The sequence below is a fragment of the Saccopteryx leptura genome, chromosome 3, assembly GCF_036850995.1.
Source record: "Saccopteryx leptura isolate mSacLep1 chromosome 3, mSacLep1_pri_phased_curated, whole genome shotgun sequence".
In the NCBI taxonomy this organism is placed as follows: Eukaryota; Metazoa; Chordata; class Mammalia; order Chiroptera; family Emballonuridae; genus Saccopteryx; species Saccopteryx leptura.
In genome coordinates, this window is record NC_089505.1 from 207,765,045 (window position 1) to 207,778,187 (window position 13,143).

Here is a 13,143-nt window from a genome sequence, read left to right on the forward strand (position 1 = left end):
AGTCATTGCTGCCTCTTTGAATTAGGCATATCATTTTTATTAAAAGTATTTATGGGAGTTCTCTCAGGTGCACAGGTGTTAAACTTCTTTGGAAAAAAATATGTGCCTTTCATTAAGAATCTTTACATGTAAAGAGTATTGGCAGGGTAAACTAAAAGTTTACAGCATGATTATACCCAAATATCAAAGCTAGATTAATAGGTTTTTACAAGTCCATTATAGAACAAAGAAGAGAGAGCTGGACTGGTGATGACACAGTAGATAGACTCGCAGGGGTTCCCAAACTTTTTACACAGGGGGCCAGTTCACTGTCCCTCAGACCGTTGGAGGGCCGCCACATACAGTGCTCCTCTCACTGACCACCAGTGAAAGAGGTGCCCCTTCTGGAAGTGCGGCGGTGGGCCGGATAAATGGCCTCGGGGCCGCATGCGGCCTGTGGGCCGTAGTTTGGGGATGCCGGAGATAGAGCGTCGACCTGGGACGTTGAGGACCCAGGTTCAAAATCCCGAGCTCACTGGCTTCAGCACTCTCCCAGCTTGAGCAGAGGCTTACCAGCTTGAGCACAGGGTCGCCAGTTTGAAGCCCAAGGTCACTGGCTTGGGCAAAGGGTCACTGGCTCAGCTGGAGCCTCCCACCCCCAGTCAAGGCATGTATGAGAAGCAATCAATGAACAACTGAAGTGATGCAACTATGAGTTTATGCTTCTCATCTCTCTTCCTTCCTGTCTCTTGTCTCTCTCACAAAAACAAACAAAAAACAGGAGAAAGCATCCGTGTAAAAGGCAAACTGCTTTGAGAGTCTCTTACTTCCCTGGGACTTGAACATCATCTATGTCTAATCATTATTAAGTGTTCCCAGCCCTTCCCTGTATTCTGTACAGGCCAGATATTATCAAGGTTAATACAAACCCAGCTGGTTTTCCTTTATGACTCATTGATGGAAAGAGGGAGGCTGTTCTAGCTATAGTGAGTAGATTATAAAAGTGACCAGAGGTAAATGAGGAAGCCAAGTGGGTCAAGTTTACCCCTGCAGAGTCACGTGTATTCATGAAGGACATGAATGAATTCTGCCATCTGTCCTTCCAGCCATAGGCATTTTTATAAAGTGATCATCTCTGCCTCTCATCGTCAGTCATGGATTGGTTACCATTTTCTTCGTGTTGTGTCTACACAGCCTCTCTACATATGACATTGTGATTACCACCTATAGCCTTCTGGCCAAGGAAATCCCCACAAAGAAGCACAGGGGAGAGGTCCTGGGCACGGACCTCAGCGAGAAGGTGAGTCTGGGGCTGCCAGGGAAGGAGAGGGGGAGCCCACCTCCTTTAACTCCAGTCTTATCACAGCATCAGGATAGCAGAGTTTTTCGTATCAGGTCAGGAATGTAGATGTTCCACCTGTGGAAAGAAGTGCTCTCTCTCCCCTCTCTTATTGTAGACAACCTCCTTAGTGATAAAGGGTGAGGTCTAGCAGAACTAATGATAACTACATTGCAATTGGGGTGCTTATCACATTATTATAGGAAAGCCCCACTTGTTACCATTTTTATTTTAGTCGGGTTGTGTATGCTCAGGATATGTTTTATATTTAGTGTGAAAGCTAGTATTTTAGTACTAGTATTTTGGTATCAGGCCATCATTTCTTACCTCTGCCTTCTAGGAGAAGGGGTTGAAATGGGCCCAATGCGCCAGAGGCTAAATGAAACATCCAGGGTAAAACCCTGAGTATTTGCTATACACCCAGTGGAGTCTCGGTTTTCAAGGGCAGAGCTTTATTGTGTAACTGGTTATAGGGCTTTTTGTTCTCCTGAAAATACAGTATTGTTCCAGGAGCTCGTCTTTTACATGTTTTTATAATAGGATAGTTGCAGATTTCTGTATTTGGGGAGATTTCTAGACTCAAGACATCTTATGACCAACTCTGATGTTTTGCAGATGATTAACTTTGCAGATTCTTCACCGGTTCCTCATTGCTTTCAAGATAAAACCTTAATATTTTTACATGACATTGTTTTTTTTTTTATGACCTTGCCCTACTTGCATGTCCCTCATCACCTACACCCAGCCCTTCTTGTGACCCTCTTGCTCAGCTGTCCCAAGGGATGTGTGCTTCTCTATGGTCTGTCATGCTGTCGTTGCCTCTGTTCTCCCTCTAAATAGAATGCTCGGCCTTCCTGTTTGGTGAGACACGTCTCCTATGCTTGCTTGTGTCCCTTGTCTCCAGTTACTCAGCCAACGCTGAGCTGCTGCTGTTCAGGTGTCGGGCATAGCAGTGAACGAGACAGGACTACCCAGTGAGCCTTACAGTCCCCTTGACGCTCGCTCTTCTCGCCTGCTGGAGGGTGAGCTTTTCGAGGATAGGAATGGCATTTATGTCTGGCTTAGAATCTTACATATAAAAGTAGACTTTTAGTACATTTTTAGGGAATTTTCTGTAAATTTAGTAAATATTTAATCGACTAGGTGAATTTGCAAGCTCAACCCCTGGTGTGGTCCTGACCTGTAGCCATTGCTCAAAAGTGGATTGAAAGAATGAATCAAAACTCAAAATAGAAAATATTTTGTTCAACATCTTGAGCTCAAGGATTGGGGCCCTCAAGTTACTTATTTGTACCCATTGATTAAGCTTAATGCAGATTTCAGTGTATATGTACCCTTGAACTTAAAGGTGAGAGTGGGTCCTCAATGCTTGTTTGTTATTTCCTCTCATCTTTCTGAAGACATTTTCCCACACTGCTGTTGGTTTTCACTGGTGTTTCTTCCAGGGCAGCTCAACACCTTTGCTTCGAGTAGTCTGGGCGCGGATCATCCTGGATGAAGCTCACAGTGTCAAGAACCCCCGGGTGCAGACGTCCATCGCTGTGTGTAAGCTGCAGGCCCAGGCCCGCTGGGCTGTCACGGGAACCCCCATTCAGAACAACCTGTTGGACATGTATTCGCTGCTAAAGTGAGTAACGTCTTTGGGATTGTGTAAATGTGAACCCTGTCAGTAACCCCTCATAATTATTTCATATCTCAGGATGAAGCTCCAGTGTGTGCCAGGTTATGTCATGGAGCAGATGGCAAGCCTGGCGACCTTTAAATAGCAAAAGAATTAATATTTATGAGAAAAATAGTCTGTTGATTGACTGGCTGATATAGGACTTTGATTTTATTCAGCCACTATATATGGAAAAATATACGACAGATTAAATAAGGGAAACAGGCATCTTTCTTTAGTCCAGTGAATGTTTTTGGCTATTTCTGCTTTTATGCATATGACCTGGGGTCAGGACTACAATTTATTTGAAGCAGACAGAAAAGGATGCTGATTTGAAAATAACTTATTAAAGTCAGCTCATAAGACGATATGGAGTTGTTTTGCTAGCCTTTGAAACTTTAGGAATGAATTCTAACTGTTGGTTATATGTCCTGTTGTGAAGATATAGACATTGTTAATGGGAAAATTCACATTTTTATAATGTGGGTTTTGTTATTGACCTGGGTCCTTCTGATCTGTTTAGCAGAGCTTTGCAATGAAATTCACTTTTAAAAATGGTGAGATGACAGATGTAACAGAAATCTGATTTGTTTTTCATCTGATATCTTTCTTTGAACCTTCACTCTGTCCTCCCACACTTCTCCTTTTCTACTCTTTGTCCTTCTTCCTCCACAAAAAAAGATTTCTCCGTTGTTCTCCATTTGATGATTTTAATCTGTGGAGGAGCCAGGTTGACAATCATTCAAAGAAAGGAGGTGAACGGTTAAGTATTTTAACCAAGAGCCTTTTGCTGCGGAGAACAAAAGATCAGCTGGACTCCACCGGCAAGCCCTTGGTAATCTCAGTTGTGTGTGTGGGGGGGTAGGCCAGGGAAGGATGGTGGCCATGTCCTTGTCTTGGGTGGAAACCTTGAAGTTTCAGGAACCTCTGAGTCTCCCACTTTCTATGCAGAGGCCCTGGGGTTGCTGTCCTGTACCTCCTGTCACAGCAGTCCCTGTGCTTTGTGTTAGAGCAGTCCTGTTGTAGGGAGGAGTGGAAACTGCTGTCCAGGCTTGACTAGATTTCCAGAGTCAACCCTGGGAATTCATTCTGTAATGTTCAGTTCATTCGTATAGCTTCATCCCAGCTGCTTTTTCCCTTTACTTTCCCAGGTCATGCTGCCCCGGCGTCAGTCTCGGTTGCACCATTTAAAGCTCTCTGAAGATGAAAACACTGTTTATAGTGTCCTTTTTGCAACATCCAGGTGTGTAACACCAAGAAGCCCCTTGTCACACATACTGTTGTTTTCTGTCCTTGCTTGGCAGTGAGTGGAGGGTCAAGTTTTCTCAAACTGTGTTCATGGTGTTATCAGTCAGATGGATATCTGTGTTTCTCCCTCTCCTTTGTCTCTCTCATACACTCTGAAGGCTTTTGAACCTGTTCTTCATTGGCTTCCTTTCATAGAAGGGCTAGGGTGTGGTCACTGTGTGTTGGGTCGTCTAGTCCTCATGGGGCCAGGTGGGGAAATTATATCTCTTTGACCTTGATCTGTTACCTGGCATCTCATTGGAATTTAAGTCATCTGGTCTTTGCACTTCCTCTAAAACGCTTGTCCTTCCCTGAATCCCAAATTTACTCTCCTAATACCCCTCATTTCCAGCTGGAATATGTTTTTTCTTTTTGTATACCTTATATTTATTAATATTCATCAGTCAACAATACTATTATACTAGTTAATGTCAACATTGAAGTATATTGCATGTTATTAAATATAACATTTTATATTAATATATTATTTGTTAATCATTTTAAATGATTTTTAAAAATCTTTTCCTTTTTATTGACTTCATTGGGGCAACACAGGTTAACAAAATATACAGGTTTCAGGTGCACAGTTCCCTAACACATCATCTGTCACTATGTGGTGTGGGATTTGTTTTGTTTTTCTCAATAGTTATATTTTATACCTTTGACCACTGCTTGCTATGAGCCTGACATCATTTAATAAGTCCACTCTTATAATTTTTCAAGGTCCTACTGCAAGCACAGTTAAGCAATGACATTGTAAACCTATTTGGTTGTAGCAGACATTATATGTGCATTTTCTTTTTTGATCTGAGGCAGGTCAGCTCTACAGTCCTACCTAAAAAGACAGGAAAGTGAAGGTAACCAGTATGGACGAAGCCCTGATAATCCATTCAGTAGAGGTAAGTAGTGGGACATGCATAAATACATATAATTATATTTTTATTAGTTATATGTTTTTATGAGATTCATAAAATGACAGCAATGGGAGAGTGTGGATTCTTGGAATCAGAGACTTGAACTTAGACTTGAGCTAGAGAAGCTCATTCAAGTTCAGTGATGAATGCTTTAGGTGAAAACAGTATTAGGGTAGTACAAGGGCTTTCTCACCTTTTAGCTAGGAACCTCAAACAAAAGTATAATATATTGATCTGTAAGTATCAGCCATGGTGATCTGAGCCTCTTTTTAATTATTTTCAAAATCTGTTCTATTAAATACAAGTAGGTCTATAAAGAAACCAGCATTTCTTTTGGCTTACGTGGTATAAAAGTGAGTTATAACTATATTATTGAATATCAGTCAGATCAAATAAGTTTTGTTTGTTTGTTTTTTATTAAGTTAGAGGCATGAAGGCAGAGAGACAGACATTGCATGCACCCTAACCGCGATCCACCCTGCAAGCCCCCTGCGGGGTAGTGCTCTGCTCATCTGGGGCCACTGCTCTGATGCTCAGCAACTAAGCTACTTTAGCGCCTGAGGCGAGGCAGTGGAACCATCCTCAGAGCCTGGGGCGAACTTGCTCCAACCCATTTGAGCTATGGCTACAGGAGTGGAAGAGACTGAGAGAAGGGTGAGGAGAAGAGGAAGAGAAGCAGTTTTTCACTTCTGTGTGCTCTGACCAGGAATCAGACTAGGGATTCCACACATCAGGCCAACACTCTACTGCTGAGCCAATGACCAGGGCCAAACTAAATAAGTTTAAAATAGCATCATTTAGTTCTTGACTTGTCCTCATGTTTCTCTGTTTTAAGCCCTTACTATTTCCTGTGGTTTGTGTTCCCTCTTGAAGTGGCACAGGAGTTTGGGTCCAGTGGGCCTGGATGCTCTGTGGCTGCAGACTCACAGAGACCCAGCACCGTCCACATCCTGTCACAAGTCCTGAGACTACGGCAGTGTTGCTGTCATCTGTCCTTGCTGAAGTCGGTAAGGAAAGCCTTCAGCTCTGTACCCACAGGGGCTGCTTGGGATCCACTTCAGCCTCTGTGTCTGGGATCGGGACTGCTGGGTTGAGGAGAATGGGGCTTTGGTGTGCTTTTGCTGAGGCAGAAAAGGGCGTGCTTGTTTATTTTATTTTGTTTTATATTAATCTTTATTGATCTTGATGATTTCCATGTTGTTAAGAACAGTTTTTATTGTTTTTTTAAATAAGGTAATTTTTTTTTTTTTTGCAGAGACAGGGAGAGTCAGAGAGAGGGACAGATAGGGACAGACAGACCGGAAGGGAGAGAGATGAGAAGCATCAATTCTTCGTTGTGGTTCTTTAGTTGTTCATTGATTGATTTCTCATATATGCCTTGACCATGGGGCTACAGCAGACCGAATGACCCATTGCTTGAGCCAGTGACCTTGGGCTCAAGCTGGTGAGTCTTGTTCAAACCAGATGAGCCCATCCTCATGCTGGTGACCTCGGGGTCTTGAACCTGGGTCCTCCGCATCCCAGTCCAATGCTCTATCCACTGTGCCACCGCTTGGTCAGGCTATGCTAATATTTTAAAGAATGGAAAATGGCATTTTGTTAAAAAGGAAACCATTTAAGAATACTTTGTTTTATTATTATTATTATTATTATTTTTGTATTTCTCTGAAGCTGGAAACGGGGAGGCAGTCAGACAGACTCCGCATGCACCTGACCAGGATACACCTGGCATGCCCACCAGGGGGCGTCACTATGCTGCAACCAGACCCTTTCTAGCGCCTGAGGCAGAGGCCACAGAGCCATCCTCAGCGCCCCGGCAAAGTCTGCTCCAATGGAGCCTTGGCTGCGGGAGGGGAAGAGAGAGACAGAGAGGAAGGAGAGGGGGAGGGGTGGAGAAGCAGATGGGCGCTTCTTCTGTGTGCCCTGGCTGGGAATCGAACCCGGGACTCCTGCACGCCAAGCCGACACTACCACTGAGCCAACTGTCCAGGGCCTACTTTGTTATTTTAGAATGTCATAAATCTAATTTTGTTATTATTTTTTTCTGCTTCAGACAATATTAGGGCTTTTAAGTTTCCTTGTGAAAACTCAAGCGTTTGTACAATTGGAAAAGCTGCCTTTATGGTAGAGAGAGGCATATCCATAATTAAGAGGAGTGTTTTATTCTTCTGAGGAGTTGTAGTGATGTATCTTGATTATCAATAGTTTAATATACTGCACGGCCCCCGCTGGGGAAATGATCATGTAATCTGTCTGGCAAGTCACTAAAAAGTTCCATCATTTGATTTATCTTTAATCTGGTGAAAAACCTTGCAAGATTACATTTTAATTAGGATTTCTTTGAGGAGATGCTAATGATAAATGAGAAGACATTTCGCTGTGTGGAGTGTTAACGGTCAGCTCTTTGTTGGCAAGTCACGTGCCTGGCTGCCTCAGGAGCCCACCTGCTCCTCGCCCATCTGTCCTCTGCTCAGGCCCTGGACCCAGTAGAGCTGGAGAGCGAAGGCCTGCTGCTTTCACTGGAGGAGCAGTTCAGCGCTTTGACCTTGTCCGAACTGCACAGCTCGGAGCTGTCTTCCACTGTGTCCCTTAACGGCAAGTGCTTCAAGGTGGAGCTTTTCGATGACACGAGAGAGAGCACCAAGGTACTTTGTCACTTCTGTTCTGGTGGAAAGACTTGGACAACTTAACACGTTTGTCCAAGCAGGTACAGCCATTTGATGGCAGAGCTAGAACTATTTGATTTAGCTGGTCAAATTCTCCCTCCAGGCTTAAATTCTCATTTTATTTCACAAACAAAACTAAAGTTACATAGTGGGTTTCCAGAGAGTGACTTGGGCCAGCCCTGGCATGAAGGCAGGTTTTCCGTCACGGACTACTGGAAAAGAAGCCACTCAGATCTCTGCTGGCGACAGGGCCAAGCTGAGCGAACAGTTCCAGGAGACCCGGAGGCCGTGCAGTACATCTGAGTGCTGGTGGCCAGGGCCTGCCAAACAGCTTCCCTCTGCGAGTCATGGGCCCTCTGTAGCCTTCCGTCCTCATTAGTCATTCTGCTCCACGCTCATTAGGGCTCTGTAAAGCTGATGAGCTCTATTAGGGAGACTGAGATAAGCCGCACCCGAGTCCTGCCTTTCATCTTAAGCACGTTCCTAGCTTCAGCCTCTTTCGTCAAAGCCTTTAAAAAAAAGGCAACTAGAAAGGAGGTCACTGCCAAGGGAATGGTGTTACTTCAGGATACTTTAAATTAAATTCTGAGAATATTTACCTAGTCTTTATGATATAACAGAGAAACATAGGAAGAATACCATCTGTGGCCAGACTCCCTGTCCTGGCGCCTCCCAAGTCAGCTTTGGGTTAAAACTTACATTCCTAGTCTAATACCCAAGTAATTTTTATTCACAAGGCTTCTTAGCATAAGCCCATTAACAGTGGTTCACACCACTTAAGGTTGTTTTATGAAGAGAAGGGAGTTTTCGTCAGTAGCATAGACCTAAGCTCAGGCAGGATGTTACTAGAATTTGACCAGCACATGGACCATGGATCCTACTCTCTCAAGACTGTGTTCTCAAAATACCTCTCACCAACTTTTTCTTGTGGCAATCCAAGCACTTTCTAGAACCTTGAATTGCCAAGATACCACACACTTCACATACCTGCCTTTTTTTCCTACTGATTCAAAATGGTCCAGTCCTGTGACTCACTTCCTGCCTTAGCATGTTTGTTCAGGTTGGGAAGCCACTGCAGGGCTGGAGGCTGCAGGTAAGCACTGTGACAGTCGTGTAGTCTGAAAGGGCTTGGGCACCTCACACTTCATCTGGCTCAGCCCCATTTTTTACTGATGAGAAATTTGGCTCTTAACTGGGAGTTCCAGTGTGATAGTCATGTGATGGCAGAGTAAGAACTTTCTTCCTCTGATTCCTGGTCTAATTTTCTTCCTCCTCTGCCTTTCTGGGGATGAACTCTAGGGTCTTTAAGAGGCTCTGAAAGGTCATTCCCATTAGCAGCCAGAAAGAATGCACTTAGTCACTGTCCAAAGTCATGTGTTCTTACCATCTGGGCCCCTTACCATCTGGGCCCCTTGGACTCGAATGTGCCCTGAGGGGTTTGATAAATATCCAGAGAGCTTGTCTGGAAGCTGTAGCAAGTGCTCTTCAGTCTGGACATGTCCCCCTCTTCAATAACGTTCGGAGCAAGACTTCAACTGGGGAAAACTTTTTCACTTTTTCTTTGCACAGACGTTTGGCTAGTACCTTCTCTGGTCAGGCAATGTGCTAGGTGCTAGGGGTATAGAAACGAACCAGACGTATGCTGGCTCTGCCACCTCTCTGAACACAAGGGATGATTCAATGAGCAGCAGTTGATACATAGTATGAAAACAATCATGGTCATCAAACAAAATGTGCCGTACCAGCACGTAGGCAGTGGGAACCGCACCCATACTTTGGGGGCTAGGGAGGACCTCCGAGAAGAAGTGGCACTAAGCTGACATATAAGGTGTCCCAGGCAGGAAGACGGAATGGACAAAGCTGAGACAAAGCATGGTGTGGAGCGGGAAGCAGCATGGTGGGACTAGGGTTGTGTGTGGAGGCTGTGGTGAGAGGTACAGCTGGGGATGAGCAGGGCCCCCAGCTGTGGGGATCGCTGTGAGGAGCTTGGCTGCTTCTTCCTCAGTGGGCAGCCACTCAGCAGGCTTCAGCCAGCAGAGGGAAGCGACAAACAGGTTTTATTTAATTTTATTTTTTAGTTATTTAGAAAATATATTTAATGGGGTGACATTGGTCCATAGGAACACATAGGTTTCAGGTGAACATCTCTATAGCATGTGAAAATTCATTGCTTTGTGTGTCTATCACCGAGAGTCAGACCACTTTCCGGCTGGCAGCAGAAAGGAAAGTGGAGTAAAGGAGGGTCAGATGAGGGAACAGGCCATCCAGGGGACTGCTGCTCAGGCGAGGGGTAATGGCGAAAAGTGCTTAAACCTGCATGTGTTCACGTGACCTTTTCCAGATTTCATCCCTGTTGGCAGAGTTGGAGGAAATCCAAAGAAATTCAGAGTCCCAAAAAAGGTAAATGTGTTATTTCATTATCCAAGTAGTGCTTGCAGTGAAGCAAGGGAATTTGGTATTGCTGATAGTTATACATCTTAGCTTTTTATCTTGATTTATATTTTCTAGAGATAGAGACAGGAAGAGAGAGAGAAGCATCAGCTCATAGTTGTAGCACTTAAGTTGTTCATTGATTGCTTTTCATACGTGCCTTGACCGGGGTGCTCCAGCAGAGCCAGTGACCCCTTGCTCAGTGCAGCAACCTTGATCATGCCTATGATCCCACACTCAGGTTGGCAACCCCATGCTCAACCTCGGGGTTTCGAACCAGGGACCTCAGCATCTCAGGTTGGTGCTCTGTCTACTGTGCCACTACCGGTCAGGCACTAAATCTTAGCATTTTATATCAAGGACCTTGAGTCATGCTCAGCAGAAAGCTCTGAGGTTACAGCACAAATTCCCTGTGATTTCTAATTAAAATACTTGTGGTACTGATTGAAAGGAAATTCTTAGAGGATCAGAGTAAGCTAAGCCTCTGAAGAAATGTTTAAAAGTAAAGACATAGCTAAAGAAAAGCAAGGGAGCAACTGATAAAAGGAAAGGAGAGCCTGACCAGGCGGTGGCACAGTGGACAGAGCGTCGGACTGGGATGCAGAGGACCCAGGTTCGAAACCCTGAGGTCGCCAGCTTGAGTGCGGGCTCATCTGGTTTGAACAAAATCCCACCAACTTGAACCCAAGGTTGCTGGCTCCAGCAAGGGGTTACTCGGTCTGCTGAAGGCCCGCGGTCAAGGCATATATGAGAAAGCAATCAATGAACAACTAAGGTGTTGCAACACACAGTGAGAAACTAATGATTGATGCTTCTCATCTCTCTGTTCCTGTGTCTGTTCCTATCTGTCCCTCTCTCTGACTCTCTGTCTCTGTAAAAAAAAAAGGGGGGGGGGGAGGAGAGCCGTGTGCGCAGACGGAGGGTTCCTAAGCATGGTGCATGGGGGCAGGAGGGCCATTTGTTGTTTCAACTTACACGTATGTTATAATCTACGTTGTATATTTGAAATATTTTGGTCTAAAAACTTAAAACTCTCATTAAAACAGCATGGCGGGAATTGGGTGAGGGGTGTAGAAAAGTCCTAGCAGCTTTTTTAGTATGACTGGCAAAGGGAGGGTGGCCTATGTCCCTATTCTGCAGTACCACAGCTCCTCTGGGTAAACACTGGACCCCCAAATGGCAGGAGGCTGCAGTGCTTACTTTAGTCACTTTGTCCTTAATACCAGACACCGTGTTTCCCCATGTCTAAGATGCACATTTTGTCGAAAAATTGGGGTCTTTAAACTGGTCCCCATGTGTAAAATGCATCTTACACAGTGGTTGTAGATTTTTTTAAACTTGCATTTCCCACTTTTTTGCACAGATGAGGAATTGTATGAATTTAATGATGAATAAAACTGAGTTTAATAACTTTATGTAATACATTTTTCAAATTTCGGGCCCCAAAATTAAGGTGCGTCTTATACATAGGGAAATGCGGTACATCTTCGGCTGGATCCGGAAACAATGGGGAGCATTATAATCTTTTTAAATCTGTCACTCTTTATTTATGTATCCACATTATAACCTTAAAATGTGACCTAAGCCATGTGCCTTTTCCCCATAGGTTGTAGAAGGAAGGCCTTTTCTCATCCACATTTGACAACTGAACATTAAGGGTAGAAGGGGATAGATGGTGATAGAGGGAGACTTGACTTACACAGTGCAATATTGTGCACCTGAAACCTGCATAACTTTGTTAAATAATGTTAATAAATTCAATTTTTAAAAAGGGGTTATAGGAGCATTACAGCCCTGCAGGTGAGTTTAATCTGCTTGGGGGCTGCTTGTCTGTTGTCCCTTCCTTCCAGTGTCATTGTCTCCCAGTGGACCAGCATGCTGAAGGTGGTAGCCTGGCACCTGAAGAGGCACAGACTGACCTACGCCACCATCGATGGCTCTGTTAGCCCCAAACAGAGAATGGATTTGGTAGAAGCATTTAACAGCTCCAGGGGCCCTCAGGTACTGGCTGGCCACATTAGAGCTATATAATGAAGAGCACATTTTTCTTGGTTATACCGAGAATTCTAATGTTGCAGCCAAGTTTAAGTATATTCATAGCTTTGATTCCTCCAGGTCTTTTAAACTTATTAGACATTTACGGGGTACATAACAAAGTATGCAAATACTCTAAAGGGAATAAAATATGAGGGCTAAAAGGAGAGGGAGACTAGAACCGGTGAGGATCAAGAGAATCTTTGTGGAGGAGGCAAGCCTTGAAGAATTGGGGGATTTGGATATGAAGAATATGGGGGAGGTGGAAGAACAAAGTCATCCAATTATGGATAATAAGAACATGGAAAGCATTAGTGAGTGATAGGCAGGAGGATCAGAGCGGGGGTGGGGCGGGGGCACAGAGAGTGACATCATAGAACTGGTTAAAGGAAAGTTTATTGAGCTAGCCACCCCCAGTCCTAGAGTCTAGAGTGTTGTACTGTATTTATGTTTTGGCATGCCCACAATGTTCTGAGATTCACTCACTAAAAAAATGTGAAGTGAAAATTTCCTCAAAGGTGAAGCATCTCAGTTTCAAAATAGTGCATTTATGACAGCAGGAAGAGATCTGATAGGAACAAGATTCTTATTTGTATTATCTTAAACTTGAACCTGAGACAGAAGGAGACGCAAATTATGAGAACAAATTTGCATGAAGGTAACAGTGTGCTTTCTTTTGAAGGTTATGTTGATTTCTCTTTTGGCTGGAGGTATTGGTCTAAACCTGACAGGAGGAAACCATCTTTTTCTTCTGGATATGCACTGGTAATGATTCTGGATTTTTCTTGATTTGTGACAGCACAGCAGGGAACCCCCAACCAGAAGAACAGTGGG

General features: G+C 44.1%; 1 protein-coding gene across 7 annotated transcripts in view; it reads left to right on the top strand.

Moving 5' to 3' along the window:
* Positions 1–13,143, top strand: part of TTF2 (transcription termination factor 2) — a 44,634-nt gene that overhangs the window by 26,485 nt on the left and 5,006 nt on the right. For 6 of the 7 annotated variants that reach the window (XM_066377260.1, XM_066377262.1, XM_066377259.1 and 3 more), the window contains 10 exons: positions 1,174–1,279; positions 2,764–2,945; positions 3,660–3,813; positions 4,130–4,221; positions 5,082–5,164; positions 6,053–6,186; positions 7,654–7,824; positions 10,187–10,245; positions 12,126–12,276; positions 12,992–13,074. In XM_066377260.1, coding sequence (XP_066233357.1) covers positions 1,174–1,279; positions 2,764–2,945; positions 3,660–3,813; positions 4,130–4,221; positions 5,082–5,164; positions 6,053–6,186; positions 7,654–7,824; positions 10,187–10,245; positions 12,126–12,276; positions 12,992–13,074 — 1,215 coding nt within the window. Of the gene's footprint in view, positions 1–1,173; positions 1,280–2,763; positions 2,946–3,659; positions 3,814–4,129; positions 4,222–5,081; positions 5,165–6,052; positions 6,187–7,653; positions 7,825–10,186; positions 10,246–12,123; positions 12,277–12,991; positions 13,075–13,143 lie in introns of those variants that run through there. The other variant, XR_010750318.1, reaches the window with a different exon arrangement.